The sequence below is a fragment of the Podarcis erhardii genome (assembly GCF_964252035.2).
Source record: "Podarcis erhardii genome assembly, chromosome: 5".
In the NCBI taxonomy this organism is placed as follows: Eukaryota; Metazoa; Chordata; class Lepidosauria; order Squamata; family Lacertidae; genus Podarcis; species Podarcis erhardii.
Genome location: NC_138509.1, coordinates 34,344,685 through 34,365,894, shown reverse-complemented (window position 1 = coordinate 34,365,894; position 21,210 = coordinate 34,344,685). Strand labels below are relative to the sequence as shown.

Here is a 21,210-nt window from a genome sequence, read left to right as displayed (position 1 = left end):
GGGAGTGATGTGGGAAGGAGCTGCAGCCCAAACTCCCATCTGCTTGCCAAATTGATGGGATGTGCAAAAGATATAGGGCTGATTTTTCTACCTTGAGCTGGCTACTTGAGTACTCAAGGAATGTGTCATTGTTTAGAAGAGGTCCAAAATGTGGCTAACCAGTTAGGGAAGTTGCTACCACTATATTTTGACTTGTAGCCTTACACATTATACTACAGTGGTACCTCTGGTTACGAACTTAATTTGTTCTGGATGTCCATTCTTAACCTGTAACCATTCTTAACCTGAGGTGCCACTTTAGCTAATGGGGCCTCCCACTGCTGCTGCGCCGCCAGCAAACAATTTCTGTTCCCGTTCTGAGGTAAAGTTCTTAACCTGAGGTACTACTTCCGGGTTAGCCGAGTCTGTAACCTGAAGTGTTTGTAACCCGAGGTACCACTGTACTTGGAATCTTTCAGGCAGAATGCATGAACTTTCCTTTTGAAAGACAGGTCTTCATCATTTAATGTTAGATTATTTTGATTTCAGATATTGCTGTCTCCCAGCTGGCTATAATTCCTGTCTACATAGTCGTTTACTACGTAGCTGAATTAAGCTATGCTGATTATCTGAGAGGATGCTGCATGTAACAGATGTCTGATGTTTCTCAACACATCTCCTTTATTTACTAAAACCAAATTCATAAACCTAAAGCGGAATAATTACAAAACTCAGACCTCATTTATCATTTTGTGAATGATTAGAACTGTGGTGCCTTTTAAGTAAAATGGAGCATTTAAACATAGGGCTTGCAACAATTTGCTTCTCACACACTTTTCCCTATTTGTTATGCAGTTTTCTACTATAACAACAAGAATTGTTAGAGGTTTGCATTGGCACACTTTTGGAATATCTTTGTTCATTGTTTTACAGATATGCTGCATTTTGATTAGTTATATTCCAATGTGCCATTAATAATTAACTATTTCATAGCAGCTGTTGTATAAAACCAGGACTTGGAATCAGGACAGTGCGTGGGAATGTGTCCATTGGGAAAGGGAGAATCAGCCCACAGCCACAAACCTGCCATCACAAGTAAGAACCAGCTGAGAAACCACAAGAATAGGAACATTTATGGAGAATCCTACATAGAAGATAACACTTACAGCTTCCTAACTCCATCTTACCCATTCAAATTCCCATGTTTGAGAGGGAAAGGATTGCTCACTCTTACACATAGGTACCTCAAAGTATCCAGCCCTTACAACCTTTCTGTGGCACCTTAAAGACCAACTAAGTCAGTTCTTGGTATGAGCTTTCGTGTGCATGCACACTTCTTCAGATACACTGAAACAGAAGTTTCCAGACCCTTCTATATAGTGAGGGTCTGGAAACTTCTGTTTCAGTGTATCTGAAGAAGTGTGCATGCACACGAAAGCTCATACCAAGAACTGACTTAGTTGGTCTTTAAGGTGCTACTGGAAGGAATTTGTTTTGTTTTGACTATGGCAGACCAACACGGCTACCTATCTGTAACTGAACCTTTCTGTGCCCATTCTTAACCAAACACCCAACTTTTATCTTTCGAAATGATAAGTGTCCTTTGCTCAAATCCCGCCCCACCCCTCACAATTCATCTATTTTAAGAATTGCTAATTCATAATGGTCCATTCAGTGGGTGGAGCCTGAAACACCTCTGAAACTCTCTGTGAGTTTTTTACTGGGCACTTAGAGGACAAAGTCATTCATCTCTGTAGTGAGCTAGATGCCACAATAGATGCAATCTCATGAGGTTTCCAATGACATAATAAGCCATGTTTTGTGGGATCAGTTTTACTTTTTGCAGCCTGATGAGGTTTACAGGGGGCTTGTAAGTATGAGCCCAATGATGGGTCGTTTGAACCCCCTGCCAGTCATGGCAATGTAGCTGCAGGCAGGAACCAATTATCTTTTTTTCCAAATTATTTTTATTGATGTTCCAAATTTCACAAGGAGGAACCTGATTATCTAGACCCATTCCAATCTGAAATCATGCCTGGGTTCAGGACTAAATCTGACTTGGTTGCCCTAGTGGATGATGACTTCTATAGAGGGGCAGGGGGAGTATGATCCTGTTGCTCTTACTAGATCTCTCAGCAGATTTTGATACCATTGACCATGGTATCCTCCTGGGCTGTCTATGGGAGATGGGTATAAGGGGCACTTTTCTGCAGTGGTTCTGGTTTTATCCCCAGGGATGGTTCCAAAAGATAGCCTTGGATGAATGCTTCTTAGCACCCTGGTTCTTGAGCTATTGTTTGGACTTGCTATTAGTGGTTAGTGTCTTAATTTGAAGTCAACTCACATTCGTATTTTTCATTTCTCCTTCCTTGACTTAGAATGCCTCATATAATTGTAGAGTTAGGACCACGAGGATCATCTAATTCAATGCTCTGCAATGCAGGAATCTTTTGCCCAACATGGGGCTCCAATTCATGACTTACTTGACCACCTATCTGCTCAATTTCAATAGTTGCTGCTCTTGAAATCTGGACATCTTATTGATGTTTTGCAAACTGCCAATAGTTTATTTTCTTCCCCTTCTTCTGTCATTAGATATATAATGGAATATTTTATGCTATAACACTTTCCTATTATATTTCCACCCTCAGTCTCAGAAATTGGTCTGTGATTTATTCTGTACTTTTCTTTTTTCTTACGAAGTCTACAATACTCCTGATACTTTGCTCCAGTTGTTCAGGCTGTCATTTTCAACTCTTGTCACCCAACTTCCCCTCTCCCACTTTTCTTATTGTCAGGCCTCTAAAGTGCTTCTAATTTCCATTCTTATAGGAGGAATTTGCTCATCCATAGCTCTTGACAGTATTCTGGGTGTTTTGTTTTGTTTTTTGATTTGCTCCAGGGCGATTTTGTTACGTTTTTACAATGCAATGCTTTTCTGCATATATAGAGTGTATGCAGAAACATGTGCCTTGTTTGTGGGTGACCCAGTTTCATTGCCCTTCTGGTTGGCTCAAAGCCACCGTATTTGCTACTAGAGGGAATGGTTATGTGATCTGTGTGCCAATGAGCTAACAATCTAAATTTTGACAGTGTATGGGAAGAAGACTACAGATGGAAAGGTAAAAGAGGAAGGAGTAAAAAGAGATGAGTTTAAATGTAGCCGTATTTTACATACTTAAACTTCATAGCCTTGAGATTGGATTTTTCTTTGGTGTTTGCTGCTATAATTGCCTGTTACACCAAGTTCAGCCCAGGTGAACTATGAAACACTGACAGGTATACACAGGAGTTTCTTAACTTTAGAACAATAAAATTTCCCTGCTGCTTTTGGGCTTCTTTGTATGAGCTCCTTCTGTTCCCCCATAATGTTGATGTACAAGTTGGATCCTCCTAACAGAGGATCCATGTTGTGCTTGGCCCTGAAACTCTTCCCTAATCAGCTTGGGGGGGGGGTTTCCCCACTCCAGGCCAGTGGTGCCACAGTTATGCCAATTAGCCAATCAGCAGCGTGGCAAGGCTGGGGGTATTTATTTGGCAGTACGACGTAGGGACTTCCATTTGCTTCACGCTGCTGAACACCCACCCAACCACCCGTTAATTAGGTCATGTTTGGCCTTGCTTTGGACTTTGTTGGTTGCCTGTTTTGGAATGGAGGCCAGGTAGGAATTTTTTCCAATGTGGCAAATTGGCTGTGGCCACTTGGTTTTTGCCTACCTCTTAGCAAACGTCACAACTTTGTAAGGTTTGGCAGTTAGGCATTGGTTTAGGGGAATGTGGGGAGGGGAGGTGCAGCCATCACCTGCCCCTCAAATGAATAGGGTATTCCGTTAAAGGAATCCGGGGGTCTGGATCTTGTCCGAAGCCCGGAGAGCGGCTAGGGCCATGCCAGGACCCCTGGGAACCCCAGGGGTGAGCACCAGTCTATATACATTGATGGAGCTCCCCCTGCTGGTTGTTTACCTTTCCAGGCTTCCTGCAGGGTGGGGCAGGAGCCAGATATAGTTTGATACCAATGCCTAAACCAATACTAGTCACATTTGTGTATTTTAATAAAGTTGTGGCCAAAATTTGCCCATTAACATTTAAACTAAATTCTGTCTCCACTGTGTCTTTATTTCCATGGGGGATGGGTTTGGGGGCTCGAAGCACAAGCGGATTTTCTCTTTATATGAGCAATTCACTTTAAAATTAATAAAATGTTATGTAATATAACTGGTTTCAGAAACATGATCAGACAGAAATTTAGTTTTCTTTTTGCTCCAACGCTATGTTGCTTTCAGTACATTTCAAAGAATTGCATTTGAGATTTTGTCATTCCAGTTGCATCATGCAGCATTAGAACTCAAGTGGTGCATGTCCTTGTAGGTATCTGAGTAGAGAGGTCACCAAACCTGGTTTAAAGTGAGTTTTTGGAGCTTAGATTGGAAGGAAAAATGAATGTTGAGGGGGAGAGGAATAATGAAATTTGATAGGGGTGGTATTGGCACCCAGAAAAACATTAATGCAAGTTGCCCAACTGTGTTGTGGACTATCGTCTGCTTCTTACCAGGATTAGATGTCCTGTTTGGTGTTCTGAAACAATTAAGAAATTCTGTGTGAGCAGCAAGGGTGATAGTTAGGGAATGCCTTTGAGACAGAAGCCTTTGCTCCTCACTCAAAACAATGCAAGAGGGTCCTCAAATGCAGCAAACCTGGTTTACCATGTTTAGAAGTAATCCAAGTAATACACATTGCCATCTATAACAAGAGACTCCCATAAGACCAGGTTTACAGTGACTTAAAAGCACCACTATTGTATCTACCATGATTTCCAGGTGAATTTGGAAATTCTTGCTCAAGAGAAAAAATTGAGGAGTATAAAGAGGAACAAAAAACTGCAACACGACTAGTAAATTTTCTGATTTTGCTCATGGCAGATAGGGCATGAATCTAAAACATTATTCTCCATGCTTGGATGGCCAGTAGAGGCAAGGACTTATATGTAGCAGCTGTGAGCTAAAAGCTACATTTTAAAGGATTCTACAAAATAGGATGTTTGGAACAAAAATCAAATACAGTGGTACCTCGGGTTACATACGCTTCAGGTTACATACGCTTCAGGTTACAGACTCCACTAACCCAGAAATAGTGCTTCAGGTTAAGAACTTTGCTTCACGATGAGAACAGAAATTGGGCTCTGGCGGCGCAGCGGCAGCGGGAGGCCCCATTAGCTAAAGTGGTGCTTCAGGTTAAGAACAGTTTCAGGTTACGTACAGACCTCCGGAACGAATTAAGTACTTAACCCGAGGTACCACTGTAGGCATTTCCTTGGACTGTCAGTGTGGCTACAGTTAGGTGGTGAATGTGGTTATGATTACTAGGATGTTGTATAAATATGCAAACATAAGGAAAATACTCCTGCTGCATCACACCAAAGGCCTATCTATTCCAGCTTCCTGTTTCCCAAAGGAAACAAGATGCTATGTTATTTTAACAATGTAAGCTTAAAGTGGATTCAGACAATGTGTTTAACAGCCCATTAATATGGAACTGTCTTTCCATTAAGGAATAGACCTTGTATGGCTATTTACTGTTTTATTAAATGCAGGTTAGGGACGCGGGTGGCGCTGTGGGTAAAACCTCAGCGCCTAGGACTTGCCGATCGCATGGTTGGCGGTTCGAATCCCCGCAGCAGGGTGCGCTCCCGTCGTTCGGTCCCAGCGCCTGCCAACCTAGCAGTTCGAAAGCACCCTCGGGTGCAAGTAGATAAATAGGGACTGCTTACCAGCGGGAAGGTAAACGGCGTTCCATGTGCTGCGCTGGCTCGCCAGATGCAGCTTGTCACGCTGGCCACGTGACCTGGAAGTGTCTGCGGACAGCGCTGGCTCCCGGCCTATAGAGTGAGACGAGCGCACAACCCTAGAGTCTGGCAAGACTGGCCCGAACGGGCAGGGGTACCTTTACCTTTAAATGCAGGTTATATTTTAGTAATCATCATGTGAATGGTGTGGTCCTCCAAATCCATTCTTTTGCTGTAATCCTCAACAGGGAGGATTCTTCTGAAGCACTTGTTTCTGGATTAGTGAGACTTGCTTCCACATAAATAAGATTAGTAATTTCAGCTAAGACTTGTGACAAATAAGAGGGACGCAGTGGCGCTGTGGTCTAAACCACGGAGTCTCTTGCTTTAGACCATAAGGTGATCCAAAGGTCAGCAGTTCAAATCCACGTGATGGGGTGAACTCCCATTGCTCTATCCCAGCTCCTGCCAACCTAACAGTTTGAAAGCACACCAGTGCAAGTAGATAAATACGTACTGCTGTGGTGGGAAGGTAAACAGTATTTCCGTGCGCTTTGGCTTCTGTCACAGTGTTCCATTGCGCCAGAAGCAGTTTAGTCATGCTGGCCACGTAACTCGGAAAGCTGTGGACAAATACCGGCTCCCCTGGCCTGAAAGCAAGAAGAGCATCACACCCCATAGTCACCTTTGACTGGACCTAATTGTCCAGGGGTACGTTACCTTTACATTTTACCTACATTACAAATAGAAACATCCCAGTATAAACTATGATGGAAAATGTAAGAGCTAAAAAAAGCATCCTAACTGGATTAAAAATAGATCTGTGAAGTACATTGACTAGGTTACAAAGCTTATCACAATATGTTCTTTATAATTCAGCTATGAAGAGATTTGTAAGCTGATCTTCCATTTGGCAGCATTTTAGCCTTCTACCCCTTTAACATGCACATCATGGCAAGTGTAAAATGATCAATAAGCAACTGTGTCAAACAAGGTTATTCCATGAACCACCACAGGCTCTGAGCTGATTAGCTTCCAAGATCAGATGTAATGTGTTGGCCATAGATGCAAGGTTATGGAAAGGACCTAATAAACAATCAAATGGAGTTTATTTCCCATCAGAACCTTTTGAAATAGGATTACCAGGATTGCTTCACAATATGCTTTTGCAGTTTTTTTATTTACTTTTGCTTTTTGTAATCTTTTTTTGTGCCTCTGACTTCTAGCATCCCCCTCCCCACCTACGGCCATTAGGGACAACATAGTTGGGCAGCTGCCATGGCCCAAGTCCCAGACAGCAACAGCTGACAGGAGCCCTGATTGGAGTTCCCAACATTGTGGCTGAATTTTCTTTATCACTGTGTGTATGCTCCTCAGTGCTCATAAGATTATCAGCTAAGGGAGAGCAGCAGCAACAGGGACTACCACAAGAACCAGAGCCTTCTCCCTCTGGGTCCATTAGGTAGCAGCAGGAAAAAGGATGAAGAGCATGAACTGCCACATGGCATGCCCAGAGAGAGAGGGATGTTGGTGACTTTTGCAGCAGCTGCTTGTCACCTTTATGTCTGGACCCACTGAGTAGTGGACACAAGGAAAATAACAGCTGTAGAGAGAGTGGGAACACTCTCTACCTTAAAGCTAACCCATGTTTTGTGAATGGACCAGTGGATCAAGGGGCAAAGAAGACAGCTGGCTATACCTCAGCCACCCACCCAAACAAAGTTCTTTAACTAAAGGAGAGCCTAAGCAATGTACAGTGGTACCTCGGGTTACATACGCTTCTGGTTACAGACTCCGCTAACTCAGAAATAGTACCTCGGGTTAAGAACTTTGCTTCAGGATGAGAACAGAAATCGTGCTCCAGCGGCGCAGCGGCAGCTGGAGGCCCCATTAGCTAAAGTGGTGCTTCAGGTTAAGATCAGTTTCAGGTTAAGAATAGACCTCCGGAACAAATTAAATACTTAACCCGAGGTACCACTGCACTATATGCGGGGCTTCCCTTACACTTTACCTGGAAACTGCAGTTGCTGTCAGCATGTGACACCTCTGCTCAAAGATCTGCACTGGTTAACTTGTTTCAGTCTGTGGAACCAGCACTGCTTGCTTACAAGTGTCAAATAATATCTGTGCTTGTAAGAAATTTGTACATTGTGTGGCAGCTACACTTTGGAACTTCCTGCCTATTGACATCAGGCAGCCTTTGCTGAACTCTTCTTTGCACCTGCTTAAAACATTTTTGTTTACACAATCCTGTCCAGACACATGGATTAGATTCTAAACAGTTACAGGTATGACAGAATCACTGCTATATACATATAGTAAACTGGGAGAAAAATAATATTCATGAAGGTCTATCAGAATTACATTCTTTTTTTAGTCTAGCAATGTGAATAAAATGTTGAAACCTTAGTCAAGCATAATGTCTTAGGGTTGCTTTGCACATGCATTTAACATTTCTCTCTCTCTCTATATATATATATATGTTGCTGGTCATGTTAGCAGTCAAATGCGGTTATTTTTGGTCATGTGATTTATTTATTTTTGTTGCTGGTAGTATACTCTCCGGCACAAATGAAGGTGTGCATTTTAGTGTGCTCCCGAGTAATGACAACCAGCAGAAAATAAACATGTGTAATTAATAAAAAATGCCATTAACACCAAACATTAACATTTTTATTAGGCATGCTAGTAAATTAAACACACTGACCAAGGTGTAACTAGTTTTAAATGCCCAAGAGTTTCTTCTGAACTGTGTTCACCCCCATAATACATGGTCACCTGTTTTTGAAACCTAAAGGAGTATACTTAAAAAAAGAAGCAGCGCTTTTGAGTGTGTTTCAGGAAGACACCTACATCCAGCTGGAATAAATGAGCTAAAAGGGCACGGCTAAATAAGTTCCCTCTAATTTTTACTTAGCCCATGTGACCTTACACATAGTCTGTTTTGGAATGCTTGAGAAACCATCTGTTCTGTACATGGTAAATGTTAGAACCATATACAGTTTCTGAAGAACAAAGGTGGCAGCACATGCGTGAGGTCTTTTCTTTTTCTGGCACCCAAGTACTTCCCAGATGAAACTTCAGTAAGTGAGTGGAACCTGTTCTCCCATTTGCCCTCTTAGCCTTTCTAAAAATATTGCAATCCCCAAGAAGAAGCTATTTTGGGAGATGCATCTGCATGGGTATACCCTTGGGAGGCTTAGTTTTGGCATGTGCACATGTGTCAGTTTCACATGGCTTACATAGCTCGTACTGTGCACACTTATTACAAGCCTCTCTGTACACAGACTCGAGAGACAACTCCTGGATCTGGGAACCACAAAGCTTTTGAATTTGTAGGCTGAGTTTCTAAACGCAGGAGGAGGGGAAACGTTCTTTTAGAAATGTTAATGGGTGTCTGAAATAATTCCTTTCAGACATCCACACGCCAGTTCCTCAGCTTATTGGATCTGATTTCATAAAACCTGGCTGTGGTTTCTCTCCGGGGACCTTAATGATCTTGCCACTTTCAATAAACATTTATAGAAACTGCCAGCTTGCGGACAAGAGAAACTCATATGAAAGACTTTATCTTCCAGAAATATTGAAAAGCAAAAAAAATAAAAATCCTCCAAAAAAACCCCCCACCCCGTCCACCTTCACGAGAAGATTAATAGAAACTGTCAAGATGTAGCCTTCAGTTGATAACTGGAATTGAATTATAGCGCAAAGCATTTGCATTACACAGACATTCTGTTGGCACCTCTGGTTTATTTTGGGGGCGGAAATGCAAACAGGTTTTGAACGTGGACCAATAAGACAATGGGCGAGAAAACAAAGAAACTTTGAGAGAGAAGATGGAAATTAAGCTTGTAAACTCCATTCAGCGCGCATGTCATCCAGGAACAGAGTTATGTAGCACTCATGTTTGCACTTCTAAGAAATTTCCATTTTTTCGCATTAAAAAATCCAGATATGAAGCCGAAGCTGCCTTCTTTGCCAACCTGAAACTATCTGACTTCAACATCATTGACACACTTGGAGTTGGAGGTTTTGGAAGAGTTGAGCTGGTAGGTAACAGTTCTCTTTTTAACATGTTAACTCTGTTTTGTGGGTTTGCTTGGGGGGGGGGAGAGGATTGGGAAGGATATTTATCTTTTCCTTGTTCGGTACCCAATGAAGAGAAATATTAGTGAAGATAAGGGTGGAAAGCTGTCAGTCACTAAAAAACAATGATAAACTTTGCAGTAGTGAGGAAAAAATAAATCTGAATAAACTCCTGTCACTGCCTTTGTAAGTCTGGGTTTTTCATTCTCCAGAGTACCTTGTATTTAAATAATGTGACAGCTGGGGGAACAGGGGAATCTTCCAGCCAATATATTGAAATAAGGACTCACATGGGCTGTGGTACAGTTTCAGAAATAATGCAATATTTATCATTTCCTCATTGCTATTATGTTTGCTTTGCTCTAGGTATTTGCAGTTAAGATAAAAAACAACCATTTCCCAACTTTTAATAGAATTATGCAATAACCAAAATAGCAATTTTAATGTGCTGTTGTTGTTGCTTTAATTTTATATATTCTGTTTGCATACTGTTTTATATGGCTTTGTATGGTTAGATCCCGTGGGAATTTATGCTGAAGGCATGTGATATATATTACATAAATAAGTAAACAATATTAACAGAATTATATCGACCTTTAAATATATATAAAATGAAGATACTGGTGATCACTATGTATTTTTTTGGTTCTATATATGTTTATGTATCAAATGTATAAAAAGAGAATATATTATTAGTTGGGTTACTCATTTGTGAGTAACAGATTTATAGCAACAAGGAGGACTCCCTGATACGTGACACCTGTCAGACTCTTAGGAACTCCTTTAAGTTATGTACAGTGCAGTAAACAGGTTTTCTGCTGCCTTTCCAAAAATAAAGGGATATCCCTTCCATAAAAGCAAGGCAAGCAAGCAATCATGCCATTAACAACCTTTTCTTTGGATTGACTTGCAGTTTGTGAGCACAATCCAGAGATGTACACACAGTACACCCATAATTATTTGTATTTAAAGTTTAAGCAGGTGATTGCTATGAGCCAAAGAACTTTGCAGCTAAGGCTGCAATACTAAATGCACTTACCAGGGAAGAAGTAAGCCTCATAGAGTGGGAGTTACTTCCAAGTAAATATGCATATGATTGTGCCACAATTCCTTGAAGAACAGCTCATATAATGCATATTGAAACAGACGGGGGTTCCAGGTGAGATTGTGATATGGCATTGGGGGCCTGCCATTTGGGAGGGATGTCCGGCATTTAATTGGACATGCCTGGTTCATCTACCTAGACTAAGAATAATCTCAGCCAACCTAACTACAGGCATGTGAAAAGAAAATGCTAAGCTAAAAGACTTCATATCAAGCAAGTTCAAGAACTTTGGAATGGGTTAGACCACTGTGAAAAGTGGACCGAACCAATTTCTTCTCCATTCCCCGCCAAGCACCAAATTGCTGTGCAGTGACAGGTGTAGAATGTCATGCACATCTGGTTGGTCACCATGCAAACAGGATGCTGGACAAGATGGGCCACTTACCTGATCCAGCTTGGCTCTTCTTATGTTCTTAGAGCTGTATTTTTTATTTCTCTGGAAAAACATTAAGTAAAAAAAAAAATTGCTTAAACGCTGTTTATAGCACTAACTTGACTTTTGTGGTGGGAATTCTCCCATCACCAAGGTGTAACTTTGCTATCATGTAATCAGTGGTAAGATTGAAAACTGGAATGTCTGTGATTCAGAGCTAGTACTCGCTGGTGGGCTGTCAAGAATGCACTGGCCGACACTTTAATGTTCAGATGTGGCTTGTTATAAGTACATGGATAGTGCTCCAGACACTTTTGTGAGTGCCAGTTGTTTTAAGAATGTGTTCCCTGGACCAATTTAGATGCAGGTACATGTCCATTAAACAAGACAGACATTTAAATAATTGTCAATTCAAGGAAGATTGGAATGGCATTTAGGAAATTTGGAGTTTTCCTCAGCATAAAAGGCCACATCATAGTAAGCCACATCATAAAACTTAACGCAGTGAAAAGTGTGAGCTATCATATGCAGTAATGGGGTCCCTCCTATATAATTTGGTTGTCTTTATAAATTAATAGACATTTCCAGAAGACTTGTATTACTATTCATGGAGTTCCCTGGGTGGTTTTTTGTTTTAAGGAATCTGGCCATAGTCTCATATTACACTATCTCTCAGTAGGTACTATTTTAGTCCTGTTCTTCACCTCAAATGGCTGGTGGCGTCCATAAGGATCTTGCAGAAAGAGACAGGAAGAGACTTGTTCAGTTTTCAAGCAAACAATATAAATGGCTTGCAGATTTGGGTTTTTAGCGAGAATAATTACAAATCTATCTCCACACATCCACTAAGAACATAATGAAATTTGCAAAGCGCTTAGAAGCCTATTTTGGCATCCAGTGGAATAAATAAATAAATAAATGCCGGTATTAATACTGATAATAATTCAAACACAATAGCCTTGGTAACGTTGCCTTTAGAAATCAGGTGTTTGAAATATGGGTTAAGTAATCATACAAAGGACTGCGGGGTTTGTAACTCTGGCCCCTCAGTATTCATTCCTATCAAAGAACCATAGAAAATAATCTACCCCTTTTGCCCCCTTAGTCTGTTTTTGTAAATAAATAAATGAATAAATAAATGAAGTGCATAAAAATAACAGTTCATGATGCCCACAATCTACACCAGGCATAGGCAAACTTGGCTCTCCAGACATTTCGGGACTACAACTCCCATCATCCCTAGCTAACAGGACCAGTGGTCAGGGATAATGGGAAAATTGTAGTCTCAAAACATCTGGAGGGCCGAATTTGCCTATGCCTGACCTACACATTTATCAGACTTAGTGACCTCCTAACAGCCACCATCATAAATCTCCACTGAGTCTGCCAAGTAAGTAGAGGCTATTCCAAGAAATATCCAGCTCATGTTTCTGCCTAAGATGAAATAAAAGGAAGCAATATAAGATAGCCAGACATCCTGTTTTAACAGCTATAGCACCACAGAAATAAACAAAGTCATTCTTGTCTTTTGACTAAGAGATGAGCTACACATTACCTTCCCTCTGGGAGGCTGTTTCCACACGCTGACTTTTTTATGCCTGACTGTAAGACCTCATACATTGCGCCATACGGAACATCTCTTCTGTAAAGCACATAGGCTGTACTGCAAAAAACTAAAATCTAGCCTTTAGCAGCGACTACTACAATGAAAGACAGGAAATGAACAAATCTCCTAACTGGATAAGACCCTGCTTATACATTGAAGATAGTTGTCAGCTGCTGTCAGAGGAAAGCCAGGTGCTGGGAACTAGGAGTTGAGTCAAGGATGAGGGACAAATCCAGGAGGCAAAGCTGAAGAACACGCCTGAGTCTAGATAGGAATATTTTATACTTTGTCCTGTCTTGGAAGAACCAATGGCCAGCAGGGGTGGGTGGGGAGCAAATCAGAGCATGGGAAGTCCAACAGTTCACTGCCTAAGAAGCTTCTCTCAGCTTCAACCATGGTGGCTCATTACATGGAGTAGCCAAAAAAGGAAACCAAGGATACCTGGTTTTAGTCCCAATGGGGCCTGTCAGCTATCAACAATTATGAATGTAACTTAATAGTTTTCTCATAGTGGCTTCCAAACTCCCTACCCAAAGTGAATCTTGTCTTCTCCAGAGAACTTTAGGGCATATTCTAAACTGCACACTTAATTCCCAAAGGGTGCTGGTCAGGCCTGATGGGCCTTATCATTCAGGTATTCCACTTCTTTTTGTCCTTGTTGTAAAAACCAGGAAAAAATGTAAATAAAAATTAGATGCAATGATGTATAACTTTATTCTCTAAAAGCATTGTCAACTTACCTTGCATGAGTAAATATTGAAACCCACATTTCACTAACTGTGTCTGGCATAAGCTTTTAATTAAACTACATGAAAGACACACTAGCAGTGGGTTTCCATTGAGGCATCACACTGCCAAGATCCTTCCATATGAGCACACACTTGGAGGGAGATTTTGATGGTAGCAGGGAAGTAGCAGTCATGAGAGCCTAATATAAAATATTATCCAAAGGATCAAGTTGATGCTAATTGTCATTTGCTCTTGATGCATGAGGTTCACTGACATGTGCCAAAGTTTTGAAAGCTGTGGGAAAGTTATTTTGTTGTTGCTCCTGGAAAAGAATCCTCCCAGCAGCTGGATCTAGGCTTATTTCGATGTATAATCCAAGTTTTTGAGTTGGGTGCAGGGGGCTCCATCTCCTATTGATAATGAATGTAGGGTGTTGAAAGCAAGACAGTATGATCTTTCTGGCTTCCAATGGGGACCTGACCAAGAACTAATAATTATTATTATTTGTTATTGTTATCCTGCATTTCCACAATTAAGCATCCAAGGCTGCTAACAAAAATACAAATTTATAAAAATAATGGTGATCCTAGAGCAGGCGTGGCCAAACTTGGCCCTCCAGATGTTTTGGGACTACAGCTCGCATCCTCCCTAGCTAACAGGACCAGTGGTCAGGGATGGTGGGAATTGTAGTCCCAAAACATCTGGAGGGCCAAGTTTGGCCATGCCTGTCCTAGAGTGTATATCCAGAAAAAAAGGGAGTGCATATACTGCTCCCCCCTGCATTGATGTACTCTTAAGAGCTCCATCTTCCTTGTGGACTCTTAAAGCTAAACAGAAGAACCTTATTACTGAAGTTGACTACTGCTTTTTAGTGGCTTGCGTTATATGTTTTTATAGTTTTATTTTTTTAACTTTTATTATGTTGTAATTGTTATTGTTCGCAAAACTTGGGTGTATAATTGTGGAAAGGTGGGATAAAATTGTTTGAGTATATGGCGGGGAACACTTTTAAAGTTGAGAATATTTACAGAAAGACAAAAAAGAATAATCAGTGAATACAAAACATATCTGAAACTTTTGGACACTTTGGCAGAAATTATAGTCTGTTCCCCAAGCCCTGTCAGTCAGAACTATTGATTTGGAAATGCTTTCCGTTTACCACTGTTCTTGTGGGTCCATTATATAGTGGCTGTCTGCTGCAATACCCATCATTTAAGCATAACATATAACATATTGCTATCAGAGAGGTTCTGTTATTGACTTGCTGTGTACAGATCTTGTCAGTACATTGGTACAAAGCCCAAGATTCCACTTCAGTGTATCATTTCTTCCTATGCTTTAAAACAGGCATAGGCAAACTCGGCCTACCAGATGTTTTGGGTCTACAACTCCCATCATCCCTGACCACTGGTTCTGTTAGCTAGGGATGATGTGAGTTGCAGTCCCAAAACATCTGGAGGGCTGAGTTTGCCTATGCCGGCTTTAAAATATCTACTCATATGCCTTGTGTAAATTAGCATGTGCTTATTAAGATATACTTTATCCATCAGCTTATTTTGTGTGTGCCCAAAATAGGGCCAAGAATGTGCACTGACTTCCTATGGCTTTTCAGTCACAAGTCATAGTGGTTGCTTTACATGCTTTTGAAAACCACCTTCTCCTTTCCCTTAAAATCAGTGGAGTATCTTTTTTACAATGTCACTGGTGCTTCAAGTTCAAATAATATCTCTTCCCCGCCCCCTTCTCCACACATATACATGCACAAAATTATGATAGAGGAGCTTTTTTCTAACTGCTTGTCTCTGTGGACTGCACTACCCACTCAAGAAGGACTTGCAATATATAATACCTCTTATCACCCATTATAACAACAACACCTATAGTTAAAAATGTGTGTGAGAGAGAGAGATTCAGTTCCTGGATTCCATCTTTTTTTCACACCAGTATGGCCAAGAAATGAGTCACAGGACAGGGCTGTCTAGAGTGGATAGAGGCAGTCTTGCTTTTTCCGTTTTATGGTGCAGGTTTATCCCATGCTCCAATGAGATATCCTTATATTATAAAAATATTATTTCTACCCCGCCCATCTAGCTGGGTTTCCCCAGCCACTCTGGGCGGCTCCCAATTGAATATTAAAAACACAATACAGCATTAAACATTAAAAACTTCTCTAAACAGTGCTGCTGCCTTCAGATGTCTTTTAAAAGTAGGATAGTTGCTTGTTTCCTTAACATCCGATGGGAGGGCGTTCCACAGGGCAGGAACCACTACCGAGAAGGCCCTCTGCCTGGTTCCCTGTAACTTTGCTTCTCGCAGTGAGAGAACCGCCAGAAGGCCCTTGGTGCTGGACCTCAGCGTCTGGCTGAACAATGGGGATGGAGGCGCTCCTTCAGGTATACAGGACTGAGGCTTTAAAGGTCAGCACCAACGCTTTGAATTGTGCTTGGAAACGTACTGGGAGCCAATGCAGGTCTCTCAGGACCAGTGTTATATGGTCCTGGCGGCCACTCCCAGTCACCAGTCTAGCTGCCACATTCTGGATTAATTGCAGTTTCTGAGTCACCTTCAAAAGTAGCCCCACGTAGAGCTCATTGCAGTAGTCCAAGCAGGAGATAACCACTCTGGCGAGACAGTCTGCGAGCAGGTAGGGTCTCAGCCTGCATACCGGATGGAGCTGGCAGACAGCTGCCCTGGACACAGAATTGACCTGCGCCTCCATGGACAGCTATGAGTCCAAAATGACTCCCAGGCTGTGCATCTGGTCCTTCAGGGGCACAGTTATCCCATTCAGGGCCAGGGAGTCTCCCACACCTGCCCACCCCCTGACCCCCAAACAGTACTTCTGTCCTGTCAGGATTCAACCTCAATCTGTTAGCCGCCATCCATCCTTGAGAATGCTTCTTTCCCTATTCCCATAAATGCATTTGCAGAGAGTTGGTTGGACTCAGGACTGAAGGAAAGTATGCTCTTGTGCCTATCCTCCAATGAATTAATACTTGTCAAGTGGTGCCTAGGCATCACTTTATCTTTACAAATGAAGACCTCTACACGTGGCCTGTCAGAAGTACACATACACTTTGTGGATCCATTAATTTAAAGGAGGGTTTGAGGAAGTGGGGGCCCGCTTAACTCTCCCAACACAGCACATACCAGGGCAGGTGGTTTACATTGGTTAGGATGCTGTATCCTATAAAAACTGTGCCATTCTGCAGAGCAGTAATCACTCTTGACCACTCTAGATGTTCTCAGAGTGAATAGAGTCATTCAAAAAAAAAAAGAAATGCATGTAACCATACTATGGAGCATAAGCTCATGAAACAATGTAAGTTCATACACCAGAGGGCCTAGATCATTAACTTACATCCTGTGGAGACAAATAATTGCGAATTAGGTGATTGCAATTTCTTCATCTAATCAATATTCAAAGGTTACATTGATGAAATGAATAGCAGAATTCTAAAAGATTGTGAGCATTCAGAGTATCCTTTGCTTTGATATGTCCCTTTCTTCCCTCTCTAAGATAATTACAGTGTTTTGTGCTTCCTGGCCTGCTTATTTATTTATTTATTTGGGCTACATTTTGGAAAAAGTTAAGCACTTTTCAGTCCCATTAATTCTCCCCTTGAGACAATTTCTAACTTAAATTGTGTAACCTTCATTGGATTGTGGCCTTCATTTATCTTTTTAAGCTTTTTACTAACTTAATCAATGGATGAGATTCAGTTATACAATAGAGTTTAAAGAGCAAACCCAAGCAAGTATTTGAAGCAGAGAAAATAAGGCAAGACATGCAACTCTTAATTATTCACAAGTGTGCTCAGGAATTCCTTACTCCAAAACCTGTAAAACACCATGAAGCTTTTCAACGGGGTGGTTTTGTTTGTTATTTTTCTTCCGTCATTTGTTAACTCTCCAGCAAAATGAACATTTATTTAACAGTTGATAAAAAAAGAAAAAGATCAAAATATATCTATCATTGTTTGAAATGATACAAGAAAAATGTCAACCCTGTATGCAATTAGTGTAGCAACCTAGGACCAATTGTTACAAGGAAACATTTTATATGAAGCTGAGTGAACCATACACATGTGAAGAAAATGAAATGGGAACTTCAAGAACAGTGTGGGAGAATATTCTGCCTAATTTTAGCACCTCCTGACCCAAGTGATCTTATGTGCAGTGTTCAGCAAATTTAATCAGGTACAAAATTAGTTGAAAAATAAAATTAGAGCCTGACTACAAGTCTAAAGCTCCAAGTTATTCATTGTAAGACGAATGTGATAAATAATCATGTACTTTGGATAAGAATTAGGAAAACAAAATAATACCATGATGTTGTGTGTAAAACAATCAAATTAAGTGATAGTACAATGGGTGTAATCGGAAGTCAACTTTATTTTCTCTTAATTCTCTTTCTTTTCTTTTTTCTTTCTGTTCTGTAGATTAGTAATAGATAACAGTAATGATTGATGATGTATAGATTGTACAGTTGTGTGTTATTGTATTCTGAAGTGAATTATGGTGGGATGTTTAATTTAATGTTGTTGTTTTTTAAAAAACTTACTCCTTGTTTCTAAGATATCTCAGTGAATATGTACTGTACTTATGGGAACTTTAAGAACTGAGCATTGTTCATGTGGAAGAGTGATCAGATATGAAAGGGCAGACTTTACAAATTGGCAGTACTTCATCTATTCCTGAATCAGTTTTAGAACATGATATGATGTCTGCATGGAATAGGCCTGACTGGTCTGCATCATAGTTGTTGGATTTTTCATATACTTCATAGAGCCCCGTCATACGCAGGATTTTTAATGTGGAGATATTGGTTGAATACATGTGGTTTGAGATTTTCCTCAGCTGAGTACGTGCTCATGCAATTGCTTCTGTGCATGTCTTGATCCCAATCTACTCTTCCACTCTGTAAGTTGACAAGTGGGTTAGATGCAGAGGGTTTAAAACAAATAGCATAGTATATCTTTACCTCATGGGGGTAGGTATATTGTTGTTGTTGTTATTTCTGCCATTCACCCTAAGGTCCCAGGGCAGATTACAACATTAGAACACAATATTTAAAACAGTTGCAGAACAACTTCCAGTCATGGAAATAAGATTGATCTTAAAAATATGCATCTCAAATGTCAAAAGCCAGGGTAAAGAGGCATGTCCTCAGCATTTGCTGGAAGCCAGAGGTTCATCTGGCTGAAGTTGCCAGATGAACCTCTGTGGGGAGTTGCACAACTTAGGAGCTGTATACTTACGCAGTTACAGTATTCTTAAGAGACCTGAGTCCATGTCCAAGGCTCTATCTAGGACTTAGCAAGGCTATCACCTGCCTCCATTATGCACCAGCACATATTCTCCATGACAACAAAAAAGAGGATCAAAATTACCCATGGCAGAGAGGTTAAACTGAAACCAGTTCTCCAAATGAAACCTGAATCTCTCAGAAGTGAGACTCCTAACTTCAACAGAAAAACACACAGATAGTTTTAATCATGATTCCCCCCCCTCCCCCCCAAGGATATTCACTAGTCTGTTTAGTCATTGTTGTACAACACTATTATTTATTTATTTTTAAAATCTATAGCCCTCCTTTCAGTCAAACTTTTCCCACGGTCGCAGTAGTACAAACACAGACACTCTGGCTCATGCATATGCCTTAAATCCAGCAGCTTTTAGTTGCCTGGGCAATGACAGAACCAGGACAGGGTTTCCCTCTTACTCTGCAGTCCCAGTGTTCTTTCTGGTAGGGAAGGAGGGGAGAAGCAACTCCTCTGCAACTTCTCCTCCTCTGGCCAAAGGATAGGGCTAAGCTGGTCTTTCCTTTGCCATGTTTTTCTTCCTAGAACGCGAAGGGATGCAGCCTCCCGAATGCCTTAGGTTTCCTGTCTACAATGTGATTCCCTCCTGCTCTGCACTCCCAGACAAGTCACTCCCCCATGCTCCTTCCTTCCAAACCACAGTTAAGCTTGTCAAATCTATTTTAAACAGTGGTTTCTGAATCTATAAGATGCATAACTTGTGAGACAGAGAAAACATAGAGGTGCTCAAAGCATGGTGACCTCGTTCACTTTGTCTGGCAATAAGGTTGATTAGTAGGTCAGCTGAGCATCTGAAGAAAAAAAAAAGGAAATGGACAAAGCTGCCCAATTATTTAACTTATTTAAGATATTTGGGGGAGAGGAGAGCTAATTTCCTGTTGTCATGGAGATGGGCCAGAAATTTATATAACCTCTTAGAATTGAAGTTTGTAAGGTTAGGCAGGCCAAATCTTTCCCATATACATAAAGGCGAAATATTCAAAATTAGCTTCAATCCAGTTTCCTAAAAATGGGTGTAAATCCGTCTAGAGGCTGATCAACATCTTTCTTGCACTTTGTATTTGCAGCAAGCAGCACGTACAGGGTGTTAAGAATGCATAATGTTGTTCTGCACATCCCAATCATGGATACGTGAGTAGTTTCAGAGGTCCAGCCGTACCTTGAGTTTGGTTTCCTTGGAATGAGGATTACTTGAGCCTGATGATTTTATTCACACAGGTTTGTATTCATATAGGCTAAGCATAATGTGGGAGGTTCAGAGCATCAACATTCTGTCAGATCCTACTCCCCCATAATGTTTCTTTTGTTGTTATCTTCCTATCTTGGGAGACCAGGACTTCACCTAAGCTAAGTTCAGAAGCACTGAACTGCTTAACTGTAACTTGTAGTGAAGGAGTTTGCTCCAGGAAGGAAAAAAACCTGTAGCAGGAATGAATAACGCATGGCACTCAGGATGCTGTTGAACTCAAGCTCCATCAGATCAGCCCTAGCAAGTGGAGCCATCAGTCAGGAATAATGGGAACTGTAGCCCACAACATCTGGAGATGCTACAGCTTCTTTGCTCTCCAGGGCAGTCCTTCACTACAGTGTTAGTACTTTGAAAAGGTTGGGTTCCCCATGCCTGGGCTACAAGGAGGAAGTGCACGTTCATGAAGCTGGCTCCCAATTTTTCACTGTAATTAGCAGGGAACCAATGTTACATCTTGGCCTGCTCTCTATATGTATCAGGACCAGTTACAATGTCCACTAAAATGTGGTTGGCTGTCTTTGTTTTCCAAATGGGCAATGAGACAATCCACATAACTTTTGCACAGATGCCATAACACACAAAATTCAGCTGATCTTGTCACCATGAACATAGCAACCTGAGCAGGAATACATTGTACTGACCACATGCATTGGCTAAATAAGGTTCTGTGGTTTAGTTAATTATCCATGCAGCATTTTAGGCATGATGGTGTTTGATGAAGCAAGGCATTTCAGAAAATAAAAAGGACACCGCTTTTCTCATGTTTCAGCTTGTGCTGGCTAATTTATTTTTAACCAAGGATTCGTTTTGCTCATGTCATTAGTCTGCAGACCATTTCCCCCTCCCTCCAAAGAGAGAGACAGAGACCCTCAGTTCTATTTGTGTGCCTCATGTACAGTTATGCTGCAAATATCAGTGTGGGATTCAAGCACCAAGGTTACTTTTAGTGTTTCATTATGCATGAGAGAGCATTCATT

At 41.1% G+C, this 21,210-nt stretch overlaps 1 protein-coding gene across 4 annotated transcripts in view; it reads left to right on the top strand.

Annotated features, from left to right (window-relative positions):
- PRKG1 (protein kinase cGMP-dependent 1) overlaps positions 1 to 21,210 on the top strand; it is a 652,365-nt gene that overhangs the window by 610,304 nt on the left and 20,851 nt on the right. For all 4 annotated transcript variants that reach the window (XM_081861792.1, XM_081861791.1, XM_081861793.1 and 1 more), the window contains one exon: positions 9,714 to 9,810. In XM_081861792.1, coding sequence (XP_081717918.1) covers positions 9,714 to 9,810 — 97 coding nt within the window. The remainder of the gene's footprint in view (positions 1 to 9,713; positions 9,811 to 21,210) is intronic.